The 21,249-nt window shown below is 37.0% G+C and overlaps 1 protein-coding gene across 1 annotated transcript; it reads right to left on the reverse strand.

The window, feature by feature from the left end:
• Nucleotides 1-1,073: 1,073 nt before the first annotated feature.
• Nucleotides 1,074-19,418, reverse strand: PGER6 (prostaglandin-E(2) 9-reductase). Its single transcript, XM_002721693.6, has 9 exons — nt 19,278-19,418; nt 16,939-17,106; nt 12,801-12,917; nt 11,896-11,973; nt 11,390-11,512; nt 8,439-8,548; nt 8,001-8,166; nt 3,429-3,511; nt 1,074-1,327 (listed from the first exon to the last, which is right to left on the reverse strand). The coding sequence occupies exons 1-9, from the start codon at nt 19,359-19,361 to the stop codon at nt 1,285-1,287; spliced, it is 972 nt and encodes a 323-aa protein (XP_002721739.1). The 5' UTR covers nt 19,362-19,418; the 3' UTR covers nt 1,074-1,284.
• Between the last annotated feature and the right edge of the window lie 1,831 nt (nt 19,419-21,249).

The following is a 21,249-nucleotide window of genomic DNA, read 5'->3' on the forward strand; positions in this document are numbered from 1 at the left end:
CAGCAGTGGAATTTTTAGATTCCTGAGGAATCTCCATACTGTCTTTCACAATGGTTGTATTCTCATCAACAGTGTATAGGGTACCTTCTCCCCCACATCTTTGTCAGCAATTGTCTTTTTTTTAAGATTTACTTATTTTTTATTTGAAAGGCAGGGTTACAGAGAGGCAGAGAGAGAGAGAGATAGAGAGAGAGAGAGAGGGAGAGAGGTCTTCCATCCACTGGTTCACTACCCAAATGTCCACAACAGTTGGAGCTGTGCCAATCCAAAGCCAGGAGCCAGGAACTTCCTCTGAGTCCTCTGCATGGGTGCAGAGGCCCAAGACTTGGGCCATCTTCCATTGCTTTCCCCAGCCATAGCAGAGAGCTAGATTGGAAGTGGAGAAGCCGGGACTTGAATCAGTGTCCATATGGGATGCAGACACTGCAAGCCGTAGCCTTATCCACTACGCCACAGCATTGGCTTACCAGCATTTGTTATTTTTACTTTTTTTATTTTTGGATGATTGCCATGCTAACTGGGGTGAGAAGAAACTTCATTGTGGTTTTATTTATATTTCCCTAAAGGCTAGTGATCTTACCTTTGATCTGCAGAAAATAATAAAAAGGAATTTTGCCAATATTTAAAGGATAGGTTTAATTTCTACTTTCTCAGTATTTCTCACTCCTGACTCTTAAGCAATATTCCTGGCTAAATGCCCCTGAGTCCCACCCCCTGCAGCTCAACATCCCCCCAAAGATACCAAATATCCTGGCATCTGCAGCTATGATCCATAAGCTCCTGGAAGGGATCTCTGGACTCTTGGTCATCCTCGCAGTATTTCCTTGCTTTATGGGATTTGTACAGTGTGTTTTCTTGTTCCTGGAAGCATTGGAGAAGCAATGACGGAAAAGTCTTTGCTGACTGCTCTACAGGCAGACAACACTTCCCACCTGAATCCCAGGAATGACTGTGGACTATCTATCATCTCTCACCACAGGTCTACAGACTTCTAGGTAAAATCAGTTTGAGGGACTAAGAAATTAGAATAAAACTAAGCAGGCAAGTAATAAAATCAGTGGTAGGTAAAAATCTTTAATACAACAAGATTGATTTATTTTCCATAATGACAAAAGTTGTAGCCATTACTTCATACCCCATGGATACAGCTCTAGTTGAGGTCCAGTTTTAAAACAGCATAGATTAACCAGAAGAGAGTTACCCAGTCACCAGCATCTGAGATGTCGCTTGCCCTACAACACTCTTGGGAGAACTTGTAGTAGAATCGTGAAAAAGGTCTCCACGTTAATATTCATCAGAAAATGGGTAATTTGGGTGTCCAATAAAGCTAAAATGAGAAAAATAAAAAATCATCTCTGCGACCATATTTGTAGAATACTAAGTAAGTGGTTTCTGTGATGCTACTATTAGAGAAAAATAAAAATTTTTTGTTTTGGTTTTATAAGATGATTATATCCATGAGCATAACTTTATGATAAATATATTTAATCACAATCAAACTTTTCAAATCATATTTCTTTACCTGGAACTTAGTATACAGATCATACACAGAAAGAAATTCAAATATAATCCTCTAACATAACTGCATTTTCAACTATGCAAAGCTATACCCAGTGCTCTTACATCAGATTTTCAAGGATAATAGAAACATATTCAAACATACTGTTCAATTCTAAAGAGTTCACAGGTTATAGGTCACTGCTAGTAAGCTGGCGTCATTTGTATTAATTCTTCAATTATTTACTCACAGCCCATGATTCTTAGCATAATATATTATGAAATGAATTTTATTGCTGAGACAAAGTTTGGTGTCCAAATGCTTCCTGTATTATTTGCATATTTATATATTCCTAACTACGTAAGATATAAGGTGGCAACACAATCAATACTTATTAAAAAATTTAATGGGAGTGGGAATTATACATTGCTTGATACTCTCTTTGCCACTCTCCTAATCTTTGCATTATGTCTCATTTTTCTTTATAATAATCAAACAGTAACAATTATAACACATCTACCAATAAGTACTACTTTGCATTACATTAAACTCTTTTATATATTTTCACCTTTATTTCTATCACAAAAAATTACCTTAGGTAGAATAAATACATAATCCTTGTTACCATCATTTATAGTATTTTTGCTTACAGGATAAAAGGAGAGTAAAGATCTTTTGTTGGGTGTGATTTCTCTTTCATTGTGATATTTTTTACTCCATTCTTATTCTCTTTCTTTGAAATCTACTTTAAGACTTCATCCTCTGCATAGATATCACCATATTTCAGAAAATCATAACCAAATGTTTTTATCGACCTTGTAAGTTCAGGCTTTCTCAAGGTAAATGAAGGATTTGAGTCCTTAACAAACACAGTGAAAAGGAAGGGGGAAATTTCAAACTAGAAACACGTTAATTTCCAAGTCTGTAGGGACAATTCCATATGGAAGGGATATATTTTACTGTATATGGACATCCTAAGGCTAATTTTCATATTCTTTTAACAGGTTCGCATATGTATTGCTTTCTGTACTTATTAACAGCTAGACTTTTATTCATAAAAGACCAGGAGTATTAGCAAGATTATTCCAAAAGTAAAAAAAGCTATCTTATGAAGCAAACTGCTATCTCAAATAAGGCTTATTTCCATCTATTCTTGAAGCTATGTTTGAAACATCATCAACCCTTAAAGATCATCAGGTATTGCTCTATGCATTGCTCAAACTAATGGACTTCTTTTCTTAGGATTTCATTATTAGTGTGACTTATTGAAATTTATCTCCAAATAAATTTTGCTTTAATGTGGTAACACTCATTCTTCTATTTTCTTTCGCTGAAAACATTTTTAATGTGTAAACTTAGCAAGACTTCTGAAATCAGTACTGCTTTGTTTCAAAAATACAGGTGAAACTTTTTAACTTAATTTATAAGTTCTTACATGTACATGTTTAGGGAAGAGAATGATGTCAAACAAACTTACTAATGTAAAAAAGAACAAGTCCCATGTTTTGCAGTATAATCTAAATTTTTCTAAACACTGCAAGATTCAAGACTATTTTGTCCAGAAAACCTACCAAAAACAAGCCAATCATTTATGAAAATGGGGATTCTTGTTGTGCATTACAGTTACTGAGATTATTTATTTACTTATATGTCTATAAAATCTTGGAAGACAAATTATTTCAATGACCTATGATATAAACAGACTTGAATGAAGACAATTACTCAACCACAGGGTCATTGGAAATGCCTTCAATCTGATAGGAATTGAAGTTTGGAAGAAGTATATATCATGTTACAAATATTGAATCAGGCTACATTGCTGATTCCCAGAATGCATGTCCACAAATCGTTGGGCAAAAGAAGCTAATGCCTTTCCCACATTCCTCTTCAGAAAATGAATGAAGGCAACACATTTACCAAAGCAACTTACAAATCAGCAGGATAATAGCGAAGATTTTTGTTCAGGCCATCCAGAGCTTTCATGTCCTCTGAAGACAACTGAAATTCAAACACCTGTTAGAGAAAATACAACATTTTGTTATTTTTATAATGAATATTTGCCAATCTAAAAAATTCTGAAGAGTTTCCAAACATTTTGAGACATCAAACAAATCACTCATCAATAAATAATGGGTGTTGGTTGAAAAACAAACTAGTGCCACTATGATGGAAGATAGTATGGAGATTCCTCATAAATATGAAAATATTTCCAGTGCTCTTCCAGCCATCCCATTCCTGGGCTAGAGAAATTAAATTGACATATGAAGAATTATCTGTACCCCCATATTTACAACTCAATTCACAATAGCTATGATACAAGATCAACCCATATGTTCACCAACTGATGATAAGATAAATAAAACGTGGTTTATATAACAATGGAGTACAACTTAACCACAAAAAAGCAAGAAATTCTGCCTTTTCCAACAAAGCATAATCAACTGGGGAGCATTATGCTTAGTGAAATAAGTCAGACCACAAAAGACAGATACCTTGTGTTTTCTCTGATTTGTGGTAGCTAACATATAGAATACACAGATGAATATATACACATACACCTAAATATAGAAGAGTGCAATTGACATCCAATGATTTGATTACTTTTTAAAACCCTTGTGTATATTCCTGAAGAACAGATGTTCAACTTTTTACTTGTTGAACACCATATTTAGTTGAGCATTAAGTTTGTGGTTACAAAATAAATTGAATTAATGTTATCACAAATTAAAAGAAAAAAGAAAGGAAGAAAGGAAAAGGAGGGATGGAGGGAACAAGGGGAGAAGGGAAATATCAATATGTCTTGGAATTGTATCTATTAAATACATAAATTTGTTCTCTTTATATTAAAAATAAATAATAATAATATAATAAAATCAACACTGTGTGAGGAGTTGGTTTTGTGGCCCAGAGGTTTAATCAGCCACCTGCAATGCAGTCATTCTTTGTCGGCACCAATTGGAGTCCCAGCTGCTTGACTCGTGATCCAGGTCCCTGCTGATGAGCCTGGGAAAGCAATGGAGGAAGAACCAAGTGCATGGATACTTCTACCCGTGTGGGAATCTCAGATGGAGTTCCAGACTCCTGGCTTCAACCTGGTACAGACCTAGTGTTGTGACCATTGGGGAGTGAATCAACAGATGAAAGATTCTCTCTCTCTCTCTCTCTCTCTCTCTCCCTCACCTTTTTCCCCTTCCTCCCTCTCATACTTTCTCTGTACCTCTGCCTTTCTAGTGAATAAATTAAATCTTCAAAGAAAAACCACCAGTGAAAAATAAATAAAAGTGCAGTAATAGTTATAATATATCGAAGCTTCACAACACTACAGATAAAAAGAGGTCGCGGGGCTAGCACTGTAGCACAGTTTGTTAAAGCCCCAGCCTGCAGCCTGGCATCCTATATGGGCTCTGGTCTGCTGGTTCGAGTCTAGGCTGCTCCACTTTTTTTTTTATTTCATGTCTTATTTATTTTCAATTGAGGTGCAATAAACATGAGGGATACAAATAACTCTTCCATAGGCTGATTTCTTCTTATAGATTTTATCTGATTCCATATAGATTTCTCTTTTTTTTCAACTTTTATTTAATAAATATAAATTTCCAATGTACAACTTTTGGATTATAGCGGCTTTTCCCCCCATAACCTCTCCACTTCTGATCCAGCTCTCTGCTATGCCCTGGGAAACAACAGAAGATAGTCCAAGTCCTTGAGCCCCTGCACTCATGTAGGACACTTGGAAGAAGCTCCTGGCTTCAGATCAGCTCAGCTCTGGCTATCACGGTCATTTGGGGAGAGAACCAGCAGGATGGAAGAACTATCTCTCTCTGGTTCTACCTCTCTCTGTAACTCTGTCTTTCAAATAAATAAAATAAATGTTTTAAAAAAAAAGAGGTCTCAACATTAATGAGCTGTAGAAGGATGCTGACATTATTCAAACAAGATAGGGCCATGCACTTACAAGATCTAGAAGATTCTAAAAGCAAACTTTGAAATATATAAGATTATTTAAAGTTCCTGAAACAGTTGCATGTTTATATCCCATCCCTGAAGAAAGAAAGAAAAGAACAAAAAAAATGATAATTTGAAAAAGAAAAAAGTGTGTTAAGTTCTCCAGAAATTAATGAAGAGTTTCAATTCAATGTCAAACAATAAACTTTTATTCTATGTGGAAACTGAAAAGTCCTTACAAATTTTATGTAACAGTTAATTCAATGAAAATTAACCAAGACATTTTAAATATGAGGTGTTAGAAAGTGTATACCATACTGGAAACCAGAGCTCTATTTTCCAACATAAGGAGGATACTACAGAAAAAAAATAATATATTGAAGCGAGGAGCGAATTCAGATACTTAATTTGTGAGATGAAAGGAGGGTCACTGATGTGTCAGACTGTCAGAGTGACACAGTTAGAGAGTGAATGAGAGAGATACACAATGTGCAACAGAAAGACAGAGACCTCTCATCTGGAAATTAGTTTGGATCTCTAACAAGGGTTATGTTCACCCAAGCTCTAGGCATATAACTTGTTGATTCCCGTGGAGTGCATTAGCAGCAAGACAGAAGCAGGACTGAGGCTCAAATCCAGGCACTTCAGTATGGGCTATGGGCATCCCAAGCAATAAATCAAATTCTTAATCTTCATATTCTTTTTTAAAGTTTGGATGCATGTCAGTGGACTCTTACATATATTTCACAAGATATTTTAAAAATACCAGTTGAATTAATAACCAAATTTAGAAAGAAAGACTATAACATTTTATAGATAATACAGTAAAATGTCATCCTGTTCCCATATACGGGAAAATTTACATCAGCTACAAAGATTTAACTACACAAGAATAGGAATTTTTATTGTGAAAGTATATCATATCGGGGGCCAGCACTGTGGCACAGTGGGTTAACGCCCTGGCCTGAAGCACTGGCATCCCATATGGGTGCCGGTTCTAGTCCCAGCTGCTCCTCTTCCGATCCAGCTCTCTGCTGTGGCCTGGGAAAGCAGTAGAAGATGGCCCAAGTTCTTGAGCCCCTGAACCCACGTGGGAGACCTGGAAGAAGTTCCTGGCTCCTGGCTTCAGATTGGCGCAGCTCCAGCTGTTGTGGCCAATTGGAGAGTGAACCATCAGATGGAAGACCTCTCTCTCTCTGCCTCTCTTCTCTCTGTGTAACTCTCTTTCAAATAAATAAATAAAAATCTTTTTTTAAAAAAGAAAATATATCAAAGAGAATGCAATTTATGAGAACAGGTTTTTAAAAGATCTACTCATTTATTTGAAAGGCATAGTTTCAAAAAGAGAAGGAAAGTCAGAGAGAGTTATTCCAACTTCCGGCTCACTCTCCAAATTGCCACAACAGCTGAGGCTGGTCCAGACTGAAGCCAGGAGCTAGGAGATTCAAACTAATCTCCCATGGGGGTGGCAAGAGCCCAAACACATGGACAATACTCCACTGTTCTCCCAGGCACTATAGGAGGGCGCTGGATCAGGAGTGGAGCAGCCAGAGCTAGAATTAGCTGCCATATGGGATCCTGGAGTTGCTGGCAATAGCTTTACCTGCTGCATCACACGGGCCCTGAGAACAAATTTTAATAAATACATCTCGATATGAAATTAAAGCCCAGAATACACAAACTAGATCAATTAGGAAAATATTGCCCAATACACCAGTTTGCTAGGCTCCATGCCCTTTGGATCCATTATCTATTACACAACAATTTCAGTGTGGCCTGGTCTGTTCACTGGTCATAGAAATTGTCAGAAGCAATTGCTAGGCAGTTCTGAGAAGGCTTTGCCAGTATGAAATGATTGCCTTTGCATTGTGCCATGTAATGAAGTGAAAACTAGGACACTTAGCTGGAGGATGAAAAAGTACTTGGAGGAGCACTGAGGCATCCCATGCAGTGCTCAATTAACATCCTAGAAGAGAGCTGCCTCATTTACGAATGCACAAGGCAGTGGATTGCAAGTACATGAGAGCGCCCAGGCTTAACTCCCAATCCACATAATGATGTTAAAAGTTAGTCACATACAATCATCTGTGCAGAAGATATTTTTACTTTTCAACTACAATAGCTAATGGTAAGATAATGGTTTCTTAATTGAAAACACAGACAGTCAATCTGTTTAAATGAACAAAGACTTGAATTGGTGATTCACTGGACAGGAATACCAAAGCGAAAAAAATGAATATTAAACTGTATGAGTTCTAAAATTGCAAAAATATAATAATTTATAAATCAAAAATCATCTCATAAAATACCTTAATTTCAGAAAATAAAGATGTCTTGCATAATGCTTACACAAGAAACTGCCAGTTTAATGCTGAACACCAGTTCTCTGTTTTCTGTCCAATGATACTTTGTCTACCCATTATGTCTCATTAGATACAGAAATATTGAAAGCATTTGCAAATATTTGGTGCAAACTTCTTGACACCTTGCAAGGAAGATAAAATGTGAAGGATCCTGTGTAGGATCTTTCACGCCTTCAGCCCCACATGGTCTTCACCTGAATGTTCTCTTTAATCTCCTTTTCAATGAAACTCTTGGCCAGGACCACAACTCCACGCTGCAGCTGGTAGCGAAGGGCAATCAGGGCTGGACTTCGCTTGTGCTTTTTTGCCAAGGCACAGATGACTGGGTCTTCCAGGAGAACTGGGTAGCTCTGATCCACCCTGCAAAAACAGGTAGAAAAGCTGACCTCCTGATGCAGGGCATTCAGTTTAACAAGAAGCTTTCAGAACAGACTGGGGGCCCACCCTAGACCAGTGCTTCTCAAAGGTGGTACATGGAAAAGCGGGGTTAGTATCACCTGAGATGTTGTTACAGATATAGATTACCCTTCTCTCTGAGCCAGTTCAGAGTTAACTCCACAAAACAAAGTGCTGTAAACCAATAGTATTTCATCAACAGTAGGCTTTATGTCATCTTTTTATTTTCCTTTTACCATTTTGGATCTCGACTTGATCCCAGAGCACCATAGGCAACCAGAACAATGTCTTTGGACTTGCAGAAATCCAGCAGTTTGCTCTGGTTGAGATAGAGATGACATTCCACCTGTGAGTAGACAAGATTGAAAAGTATCAGAGTATATGAAATGTTAATATTAAAATAAAGGGAAACTTAAAAAGTTAAAGAAGTTGAATTTAGAAATGAGGCATAGAAATTTAAACTAAAAACATCAATTGAAGTTTTTAAATTTTGCATTAGAGACTTTATTTTATTTGAAAAGCAGAGAGAAGGAGACACAGAAAGAGAGAGAGAGAAACAGAGAAAGGGAGAGAGAGATAGGTAAAAACAGAGAGGCATACACAGAAAGAGAGACAGAGAGGAGAGAGAGAAGAGTTCTAACTGCTGTTCACTCCCCCAAATTACCTACAATGGCCAGGACTATTCCAGGGCAAAATTAGAGCCCAAAGCTCCACCTGAGTCACGAATGTTGGTTGCAGGGGCCCAAGTACTTCAACCACCTTGTACTTTCCTAAGTGCATTAGCAAGGAGCTAGATTGGAAGTTGAGCAACAGCACCTTGAACTGGATCTCCAACAAGAGATGCAGATTCAAAAACTTGTTTACTTAACATGTTGCACCACAGTGACAGCCTCCAAATAAAGATTTTTTTAAAAACAACAATTTAGACAGTTTTTTTCCTGGAAATGCACAATACGACATTTCTCAGAAGAAGCAGCTCTTTGACTAGATAGATCATGGTTGCTAAATCACATTTTCTGTGTTAAAGGTAGATGACAAACACTACATTAGGGACAAGGAAATCACACTTTGAGCTTTGGTCTTTGTGTCAGAAAGTAAAAATTTTTCTAATACTCCTAATGGAAACTCTGAGAGAATAAAAAAACAGTCTCACTTATTTCATCTGAGTAGATTGGAATATCCAAAGAAAAATGAGTAAAACTAATTTTAACTCATAGACTAAATAGAAACTCATGAGTCTATAAATATGAATATATAAAAAGAGAAAAAGAGCAAGAGATATGAAATAAAAATATTTGCCTCTGATGATGGTGATTTTTACTATAACTTTTTTCTCATTAAAGGCAAGATATTAAAGTTAACCTATCTTATAGGAATAGTTATAGTTTATGATGACAATATGCAAAACTCAAGTATGAGAACTATAAAAGCACAATTAAAATGCAAATAACTGCAAACCCCAAAGTAATAACTAGTTAAAACAAAAATCATCCATGAGTGCTCATCTATTACGTAAAATTTGTTAAGATATGTTACATCCTCTGTTGAATATTATCACCTACATTACTATCAATTTCAATAGGTGAAAATAAATGTTCACAAAAGGAGATGTGGCTCTGACTGGCTTAAAAAGTGACCAAAATATACATCACTAAACAAGGGAAAACAATCTTTCTATGCTGTCTCTTGGAATACAATTTGATGAACACAGAATTCTAAGGTGGTCTTCATGACAAAAATGTTTAACCTTAATATAATGAACCATCCAAACCTAACTTCTAACTTACAGAAAGTTGAAGTAGAGAAACAAGTGATTATTACAAGACAACAGTCTGATGAGTCTAGAACAATTGACAAAATGTGCATAGATATCACAAAAAAAAAAAAGATTTCTGAACTTTGAGGAAAAAAGCATGAGAAATATGACAGAATTCTATGTGTGAATTATTATTTTGTTGCCCTTAAAAGAAAAGACATCTGGGAGTATTAATAGAAAATTATAATACTTAATGACATTAAATGCTAAGAGGTAGAAATTATTAAGTACCTTAATTCAGATTATGAAAACTCTAACTGTATGGGAGAATGTCTTCTATCATACGAGATGTGTGAGTTCTGCAGGGATAAGCTATCACCAACACATTTTATCAAGAGGTTCAGCCAAATATTGCACATACTTATTAATATAAACTTATACACCTATTAACTTTAGAAATATGAAAAATATAACAATCTGAGAACAGGAGAGAGAATGGGAATATCAGCATTACCAAAATTTCCAGATGTATGAAAGTTTTTAAAGTAAAAAACTGGAATAAAGCTAATACTAAAAGCCATAATAATTTAGTAAAAATTTTCTTGAAAATCAGAGTACTACATCATTACAGAGAAAACTGATAGACTTTATAAGCCATATTTTCATGTGAATATGTTTACTGAGTGAACTGTACTAATTTAGAACATGAAACATTTCAAACTGTTTACTGGGTGACTGTACTAATTTAGAACATGAAACAAGCTAAATTTTAATGTTGTTGCATGGTTTATTTGAAAGCAAAAGCAGAGATTAGATGTAGATTAAAATGAATTCAAGAATGAAATCAGCTTAGGTTTTGCTAAAGTTTCCTGAGTGTTAATATGGGCCACAACAGCAACACCATAAAAAGTAACTTTCTCCCTCTTGTCCAATTTATTTTCCTAGTGTCCAGTAATTTTTTCTTGCATCTAAAACTCTGTTCAGGCACCCAAAAGACAAATACCAAGAAGATTCAGATATCCAAAAACTAAACAAACTCTTTCCATCTATGTTCTCCTACATTCACACTATCTTTATTTACTGCCCATTACATATTTTCATGGTCCTCTCTGCTACATACAGTGCTATCACATTCAGTGATTGATAAATCCATCTTCTCACTGAGGTTTGACTCGTGACTTCTCCTTTCTTGATCATTTTTACCTCCCTAGATTCTTACACATATTGAGCACTAGTGTCCTTACCTATTCAATAAGACATCACCACATACAGAGACAATAGAGGGTGCTACTTGCCCCCCACAGAGGGGCACAGAGGCTTTGCCTCTTCCTAAGCATACTTTGAATGAGAATGGAAGACAAGTGGACTCTTGTCAGTGGTACAGGAAGAAGGGATTGAAAAGCAGAAGGAGAGGAGGCTGAGAGTCCTCACCTGGTTGCAGACAGGCTTGTACTTGAGCCCTGGCTTGCTCAGAATCATCTCCAACTGCCTGTGGTTGAAGTTGGACACCCCGATGGACTTGGCCAATCCTGCATCCTTACACTTTTCCATGGCCTAGGAGGAAATATTGTGATAAAATTTTTCCACAAATGGCTAGAATAATTTAAAGGCATGATAACACCAGTAGAAAGAGATGATAATGAAACTAATGGTCATTGACTGATAGAGAAAAAAAAAATATAGAACCGAGAGGGAGATGGTGACATTAAGGAAAGAAATCACAGTGTTCTCCATAGGAATCCAGAGAAATTACTGTATGTGAATAAAAAAAAAATGATCTCCATTTCTTTTTGTGACATCCCCCACTCCAGTATAGTAACTCTTTTAACAGTGGCATGATTTCTACAAGCAAAATGCATAACCCATTCTTTTAACTTTAATTGTGATCTGAATCTCCTGTTCTTGACTTCTTTGTACTCACTCCTCCAAATACTCACCTCCCAAGTTGCACAGATATCCACTGTATCATGCATTATTTTTCCTTGTTCATCTTTCGGGTATAGCTCCTTCCCAGGCTAGAATAAAAGCAGTAATTTTACACTATATTACCAGACTGAGGTATGCACACCCTATATGCACACCCAGATGTATTTAGGGGAGGAACAATAAACATCAATGAAAAATGTGGAACAACATTCCACAGACATGTTTGCCATGCGTATTGTATATGAAGTGGTAAAGAATGACATTGTTACAGACATTTTTCTCACATCTATTAATGTGTGTGTTAATGAATACTATTTTCTAGACCCTAATTGTGTCCTATGGGTTTATATTACTTTGTGTGCTCTGTTCTTTCATATACAGAAATATCCATTTTACCTTGAAAATCTGTAGTTACATGACCTTGATCTTCACCAATAATGGATTGTAATCTTTACCCAGGCTAAACAGTCAGTGTTCCTTATCTCGCTGACAACATGGGAATTTAACAGCATGCACTTGTACCACAGATCATGGATCAAGGGTCTGTTCTATAAAAATTGTAATACTAGAAGATGCAGATCACCTCTTAAATCATGGCCATGAGTTCAGAAGTACCCCTTAGCCATATATGCCACCATGAAAAGGCTGAGACCAAAACTATATTAATCCTGTGGTAGTGTTGTGGAAAACTAGAGATACAAAGTTTTCCAAAGGTTACTTATTCTGTACCTTACTAATGGCTTAGGATCCCCATTACAGAATCCAGCAGACTATATTGCTTAAACAATTTTGAGCAGTTTCTCTACCTTACATACAACAGGCTTCTGCAACTTTATCAGTATCACTTAGTCATCCATGAAAATGATGGTCACACTACAGCTAACATGAAATAAATTTGATGTTGTTAACCTCCTACCTTCATAGCTGCTGGATAATGCATAAGGTACAGATCAACATAGTCCAGTTGAAGTTTTTTCAGTGACTGCTCCAAGCCTGTTCGAACCAACTCTGGTCGAAAGAAAGTGCACCAAAGCTGCAGGGGTTAAACAGGGGAAGTTGTGCAGAATGAATGCATTAGCCAAATTTCATGGTTTCTTTCAGCTAATACAGGAGGAAAATGAACTCTTCCTTTTGGATTTCATGTGTCCTGACATGACATCAGAACCGCTATCATTTGTTTGGATATTTTTCATAAGTAAACTAATTCATGGTAGATATTATACCAGAGACAGATATGCTATCAATTAACTATAATGACAACTGTTTTGATTATATTTGAAAGAGTTTACAAATCAAAGAGATAACGGTGTTGAGAAAGAAATAAACAGAAATATTGGAAATGAAAAACTGAACAATTAAAAAATATAGAGGGGGGCCAGCATTGGGGTGTAGCAGCTAAAGCCGCTGCCTGTGATGCCTACATCATAGCTCCTGGTTTTAGTGTGGCCCACCTCTACCATTGTGGTCATTGCAGAGCAAACCAGTGGATGAAGGATCACTCTCTCTCTCTCTCTTTCTCTCTATCACATTCATCTCTCTTTCTGTAACTCTGCCTTTCAAATAAGTAAATAAATCTTTAAAAAATACTATGGACAGTCTTAACAAAGGATGAGAAAAGCAGAATAAAGAATATATGATTATATGAGAGGTCTTTTGAAATAACAGAAAAAATATAAAGGAAAAAAAATTAATGAAAAAAAAGTCCAGGATCTCTTGAATACCATTATATAAGTCTTTGGAATTCATGAAGGAATGGAGAAAAAGAATGACTAAGAAAACTTAGTCAATGAAGTCCTAGCAGGAAACTTCCCCCATTTGTAGAAAGTTATGGACTTCCAGATACATGAAGCTCACAGACCCCCACTCAGCCATGATAAGAGAACATCCTCACCATGGCACATTTTACTCAAACTTTGAGAAGGAAAACATAAGGAGAATGTCCTGAGATTTTCAAGAGAAAAGCTCAAGGTCACCTTTAAAGGTCATCCCATGGGATTCATAGATTTCTCAGCAAAAGCACTGAAGGCCAGGATACAATGAGGAGACACAGTTTAAGTTCTGAAAAAAATGTAAAACTGCCAATCCATAATACTTTACCTAGAAAAACTTTCATTTGTTAGTGAAGGTGAAATAAAGAGCTTCCAAAATAGAAAAAAATAATTAATCACTATGCAGCTAACATTAAAAAAGATCTCATAAGGATGTATTTAATACAGAAACAGGTCACTCTCTCAGAATTGCCTCTCACTTTGTCATTCTACATTTCAAAATAATTTTAAAAATCGTTAAAAAAGTATTTTGGAAACACAAAAGGCCCTGGTCAGAGGCGTCACAATACGAATACCAATACCAGATTTTAAGACATATTACAAGGCTATTATAACCAAAACATTATGGTACTGGCAAAAGTAGATATGTAGACCACTGGGGCAGACTAGAATCCTCAGACCCAAAACCACAAATCTATAATCAAATCAAATTTAGCAAACATCATAAAACACATTCTGTGGAGAAAGAACAGTCTATTCAACAAATGATGTGGGGAAAATTAGATATCCACATGTAGATATTTGAAGCAAAACATTTATCTTACTTAGAGACTATAGAAAAAATAATCGAGGAGCCAGCACAGTGGCATAGCAAGTAAAGCTGGTGCCTGCAGTGACGGCATCCCTTATGGGCACCAGTTTGAGTCCCGCTACTCCACTTCCAATCCTACTCCCTGCTAATGTTCCTGAAAATCATCAAAAGATGGCTGAAGTCCTTGGGCCCCTTCACATACTTGGGAGACCTAGAAGAAGCTCCAGGTTCATGGCTTCAGATTGAATCAGCTCTGGCCATTGCAGTCATTTGAGGAGTGAACCAGTAGATGGAAAACTTTTTTCCCTCTGCCTTTCTGTAACTCTACCTTTCAAGTAAATAAAATGAATCTTAAAAAAAAAAAATCTCAAAATGTGTCAAGCATCTAAATTCAAGATCTGAAATTATCAAACAACTAAAGAAAAACAGAGAAAACACTAAAGAAATTATCCCAAAGATTACTTAGGTAAGAATCCAAAAGCACAGGGAATAAAAGCAAAGCTGGATAAATGAGATTTTATCAAGCTATGAAGCTTCTACACAGCCAAGAAGCAGGTGAAGAGGAAATCAATAGAATGGGGGAGAATATTTTCAAACTATCTATCTGATGAAAATTTAATATCCAAACACTGTATAAGGAGAACAATAAACTCAACAACAATAAAATAAACAGTCCTGTCAAGAAATGTGCAAGGGATATAAATTGAAATTTTGCAAAGAAGAAAAAGATTGGAGTGTCAAAACACTCTGGAAAAAAAAAAAAAAAAACCCTAAATGAAAGATCTCTGCGAACTTCCACTTTGACTACGACCTTGTCTAAATATGATCAGAGTTGGTAAACCCAAAAGGCTTCCATAGCCTTTGCAACTCATGACAAGAGCCTAGGGTGATTACTGATGCCATAAACAAGAGTGTCAATTTGTTAAGTCAACAACAGGAGTCACTGTGCACTTACTCCTCATGTAGGATCTCTGTCCTTAATGTGCTGTACATTGTGATTTAATGCTATAACTAGGACTCAAACAGTATTTTTCACTTTGTGTTTCTATGTGGGTGCAAACTGTTGAAATATTTACTTAATATATGCTAAACTGATCTTCTGTATATAAAGAGAATTGAAAATGAATCTTGATGTGAATGGAAGGGGGGAGGGAGAGGGAAAAGGGAGGGTTGTGGGTGGGAGGGACGTTATGGGGGGGGCCATTGTAATCCATAAGCTGTACTTCGGAAATTTATATTCATTAAATAAAAGTTAAAAAAAAAAAGAAGAAGAAAAAGATTGCCCAACAGACAAATGAAAAAATATTTAGTTTCAGTAGCCATCAGGGAAAAGAAAATCAAAGACTGCAATTAGGCATTATGTCACTACAATTAGAATGACTGTAATCAAATTAAGAAATAATAATAATAATAGTTAAAAATGATGGCAAAATTGTGCTGAGAGTGATGCCCTCATACATTGTTTGTAAGAATGTAATTAATACAACTATTATGGAAAACAGTCTGGATATTCTGCAAAAAACTGAAATGGATCCACCATAGGAGTCAGATATCACACTTCTGGGAATATATCTCAGGGAAGTGAAATCAGCATATGAAAAATATACAGGGGCTGGCGCCATGGCTCACTTGGTTAATCCTCTGCCAACAGTGCCGGCATCCCATATGGGCACCAGTTCTAGTCCTGGTTGCTCCTCTTCCAGTCCAGCTCTCTGCTGTGGCCTAGGAGGGCAGTGGAGGATGGCCCAAGTCCTTGGGCCCCTGCACCCACATGGGAGACCAGGAAGAAGCACCTGGCTCCTGGCTTCAGATCGGCGCAGCGCCGACCGAAGTGGCCATTTGGGGAGTGAACCAACGGAAGGAAGACCTTTCTCTCTGTCTCTCTTTCTCACTGTCTCTAACTCTGTCAAATAAAAAATAAATAAATAAGTAAATAAAAAGAAAAATATATCTTCTTCTGCATGTTTATAACAGTCCAAATTGCAAGAGCAAAAAAATAAAAGGAGAGAAAACCAATATAAAATCCATCAGTTACTCAAGAGTAGATAAACAAAATGTGGTTTATATAAATGATAAGAAATTCCTTAAACCACAAAAATTATTTAAATCTTGATATTTTCAACAAAAAAAATTGATGAAATTGAGTTTCATTATATGAAGAAAAACAAGCCCAACACAGGAAGATTATGGATGTCATTGCTATGAATCACACATTTTGTGATATTTATCTTCATGTTTTCAAGAAAAAATAATGTCTATGTGTACACATATACTTATATAAAGGGATATAGCAAAATACTAAAAATTGTTAAAACTTAACAGAAAAAATAAATGTAAAAAGCAAATAAAAAGAAAATGTGTCATTTAAATTTGGAAATAAGAACAGCTCATTGACAACTAAAGACCAAATCATAGAATTATCACACAAATCACATTTCAATAATTAATACATTTACACATCAAATATTCAATACCTTTGAAGTGTAGAATATATCTTCTCTCTTCACAGTGCCATCTGTAATCTTGCTTCGGATGGCAAGACCTACTTCCTCTTCATTTTGATATGCATGAGAAGAATCAATATGGCGATAACCAACGTCTATAGCTATTTTGGTAGCCTCCCCAGCCTCACTCTTAGGAACCTAGAGAAATAGCCAAAAGTGAGATCCATGTGATTAGATTACTTCTGAAATCATCAGTGACTTTCCAGGAATCAATTTTTTTTTTCTCTTGTCTTAGAATAAGACTGCATTTTGGGGAAATGTATGTATTTCAATTTGCCTGAGTTTTCCCTAATTATTAGCAAGATGTACGCAAGTCAGAATCCTCCCCACACTGGGCCACCTTATTTTTTTTTTTTTTTTTTTTTTGACAGGCAGAGTGGACAGTGAGAGAGAGAGACAGAGAGAAAGGTCTTCCTTTTGCCATTGGTTCACCCTCCAATGGCCGCCGCGGCCGCACCGCGCTGATCCGATGGCAGGAGCCAGGAGCCAGGTGCTTTTCCTGGTCTCCCATGGGGTGCAGGGCCCAAGCACCTGGGCCATCCTCCACTGCACTCCCTGGCCACAGCAGAGGGCTGGCCTGGAAGAGGGGCAACCGGGACAGAATCCGGCGCCCCGACCGGGACTAGAACCCGGTGTGCCGGCGCCGCTAGGCGGAGGATTAGCCTAGTGAGCCGCGGCGCCGGCCTGGGCCACCTTATTAATCACTGGCATCAACATCCCTCAAGAACTATGCCAGCTTTATTGATTTGATGGAAGGACATAAAGGATGCAGAAAAAAAGTTAATACAGTTATTATTTATACAGTGAATTCACAAATGATAGTTACCAGAGGAGAGAATTAAAAGGAATGAAGAATGGAAAAGTACAGTGCAAGATCATATGCATCCCTTACAGTGAAATAAGTAGAACATATTCAATTCTGAGAAAATTTGAATTTGACAGCCTTTAAAAACTTATCTGTAAAGAAAATTGTTTCTTTAGTCTCCATTTATAAGATTTTTCATTGAGGTTGGGTTGCATAGATCCTCGCTTTTAGCCCACAACTTAGTCTACTCCCTCAGCAAAAAGCAGGGATACATACACACCACTATCTGCACAGGCAGGGTAGCTACAACCACCATCCAAATTAGGTAGGGAGGTGCCAGTGCAGTGGCGCAGCAGGTTAAAGTCCTGGTCTGAAGTGCCTGCATCCCATATGGGTGCTGGTTCTAGTCCCAGCTGCTCCTTATCCAATCTAGTTCTCTGCTATGGCCTGGGAAAGCAGTAGAAGATGGCCCAAGTCCTTGGGCCCCAGCACCCATGTGGGAAACCTGGAAGAAGCTCGTGGCTCTTGACTTCAGATCAGCGCAGCTCTGACCATTGCGGCCATCTAGGGAGTGAACCAGTAGATGGAAGACTTTTCTCTCTGTCTCTACCTCTCTCTGTAACAATGTCATTCAAATAAATAAAATAAATCTTAAAAAAAAAATACTTTACCTGGTGACCTTGATCATTCCCTCTCTTTCATTCCACCTCACCCTGAAAAGTTAACTAGGTTTTGGTACCTGTTCAAAATACTCGTCATTCATTTCCTTAGATCTCATACAGTATAAGCTAAAAATGTAAATTTGGGGTAAACAATCCCATGCTATACAATTACATTATCAGAGGATGGTACCAGTATGTAGTATTCCCTCTACAGTGATTACTTTTATTCAATATAACCATATGCGATATTTCTTTGAGTTATGTTTGTTAAAATGAACGAATAATATAGTCTAGCTCTTAATGGGTTCTAGTTTCTACCTATTATATTTCCATTCAGGCCAGTTAGTTGGAATTGAGAGTAGTATAAAGGAAAGTCTATCCAAAATGCAATAATTAATCTGCAGTGCTTAAGACTAACCCTTGAGCAGAAAAGCACTGCTCGCTTTTTTATATTCTATGAATTTCCTCTCTAGTAACAAAAATTGCCTGCATCACTCCTTGTTGTAAAGAGAAAATACTTCTTGAATTAAGAAAAGCAGAGAAATAATGGCAACTGCAACCACCAGGCAGGCAGTCTTGTTAAGGATTAGCATTTTCCTCATTATCCAAGTAAATAGATTGAAGCAGAAAGCAAAACAACTACCCAGCATCCTCAGCAGGGGGCCACAGGATCTGTCAGGAAGAGTGAAGTGTGTGACTAAGTTCAGTATTCTGCATGAAACAGCTGTAGCCTGGGGAACTGGAGAACCAACAAAACTTGTAGTCACACAGAAATTGGCTGCCTTCCCACCACCTAAGTCTATTTTCTTTTGTCCCCTCAAGCACAAAGCAACTGAGATTACCGCATCCGGTGCATAGGTGCCAAGTCCCAGTACAGGAATGGAGTGACCATCGTTTAATGCCGCTCGCTGATGTTTAGGATCCATTGCTTCCACTCTGCTGGTTAAGCACACTCTGCTTATTTCTGCTGCCTTCGAAGGAATAACAGGAAGTCAGCACTCCAACTGCCTGGATAAAGATCTATGACTTGTGGGAGGAGTGAACTTAAAGCAGTAAAGTTTTTGTTGCTGGTAAAAAAAAAAAAAAAAAAAAAAAAAACCATTACATTTAAAATTTTTTTCTTTTAGAATCTCTCACAGTTGTTTAAAAACCTGCCAGACTGTTCAAACAAGTATTAACTTTATTAGATAATAAATCATCTGACAGCTATTCTCCGGTTGCTTTGTTTATTTTTGTAATGAGTAAATCCCTTCTAATCATACATTGTTTGAAACAATTAGCTGTATTACACACACACACATGTGCACACACACACAGAATTAAAGAAATGATTTTTTAGAAAATTTTCAACATTTACCCTCAATGAATGAACAGAAGTTAAAACGGAGGAGGTCCAAGCAAGATGATAGCTGCATGTAAAGCTCCAGTGTTTGTAGCCCAAAGACACCAATTTAAACAGAGATTCACAAACAGCCCACCTTCAGATGAGCTAAGGAATCCAGTAATATAGTGAAGAAACAGTACAGAAACTCCACAATGCAATAAAGGTTGAGTACAGACACGCTGCCAATATGCTGTCACAAGCGGTTGCAGCTCCTACCTTACCAGCTATAAGTTGGTAAGTCCATCTATACGGGAAAAATTTTAAAAAAGGAAGAAAACCCTGCTACCCAAAGAAGCAAAGGGACAATGGACCCCATCTGCAAAGAATTCTGTAGTCACAGCTTACTATAACCTGATCCAGAAAGTCATTCACAAAAAAATGTTCATGGATTGTTAAGATCACTATCTTCAAAATGTCCATTCTACCCCAAGCAATTTACAGATTCAACACAATCACAACCAAAATTCAGGGACATTCCTCACAAAACTGGAAAAAACAATCCTAAAATTTATATGGAAACACAGAAGAACCCAAAAAACAAAGTAATTTTAAAGAACAAAAATAAAACCAAGCCAGAAATACCACATATCAGATTTCAAGACTTAATAAAGGGCTGTTATCATTAGAAAAAAACTGGTAAGAAGATTTTGCTAATGTGGAGGATATAAAATTAATACACAAGGGGCTGGCGCCGAGGCACACTTGGTTAATCCTCCGCCTGCAGTGCTCGCATCCCGTATGGGCGCCGGGTTCTAGTCCCGGTTGCTCCTCTTCCAGTCCAGCTCTCTGCTGTGGCCCAGGAGTGCAGTGGAGGGTGGCCCAAGTGCTTGGGCCCTGCACCCGCATGGGAGACCTGGAAGAATCACCTGGCTCCTGGCTTTGAATTGGCGCAGCGCCAACCGAAGTGGCCATTTGGGGAGTGAACCAACAGAAGGAAGAACTTTTTCTCTGCCTCTCTCTCTCACTGTCTAACTCTCTGTGAAATAAATTTTAAAAAATTTAACACACAGAAATCAATATCCTTTGTATACACAGACAATGACATGGCTAAGAAAGAACTTCCAAGATCAATCTGATTCACAATAGCTCAAAAAAATTAAACACATTGGAAAAAAATAAATTAAAAACGTAAAAGATCTCTACCTAAAAAAATTACAAAACACTAAAGAATAGGATATGAGAGGACACAAAAATGGAAAAATTTTCCATGTTCATAGATTGGAAGAATCAATATCATCAAAATGTCCATGCTACCAAAACCAATTTAAATTCAATGCAGTTCCAATCAAAATACCAAGACATTTTTCTCACGTATAGAAAAAAATAATGCGTAAATTCATATGGAAACATAAGAAACCCTGAATTGCTAAAGCAATCTCATACAAGAAAAACAACAATGGAGGCATCACAATTCCATATTTCAAGACATA

Source organism: Oryctolagus cuniculus, chromosome 13 (genome assembly GCF_051225735.1).
Source record: "Oryctolagus cuniculus isolate XC-2025 breed Fujian yellow rabbit chromosome 13, ASM5122573v1, whole genome shotgun sequence".
Taxonomy (NCBI): domain Eukaryota; kingdom Metazoa; phylum Chordata; class Mammalia; order Lagomorpha; family Leporidae; genus Oryctolagus; species Oryctolagus cuniculus.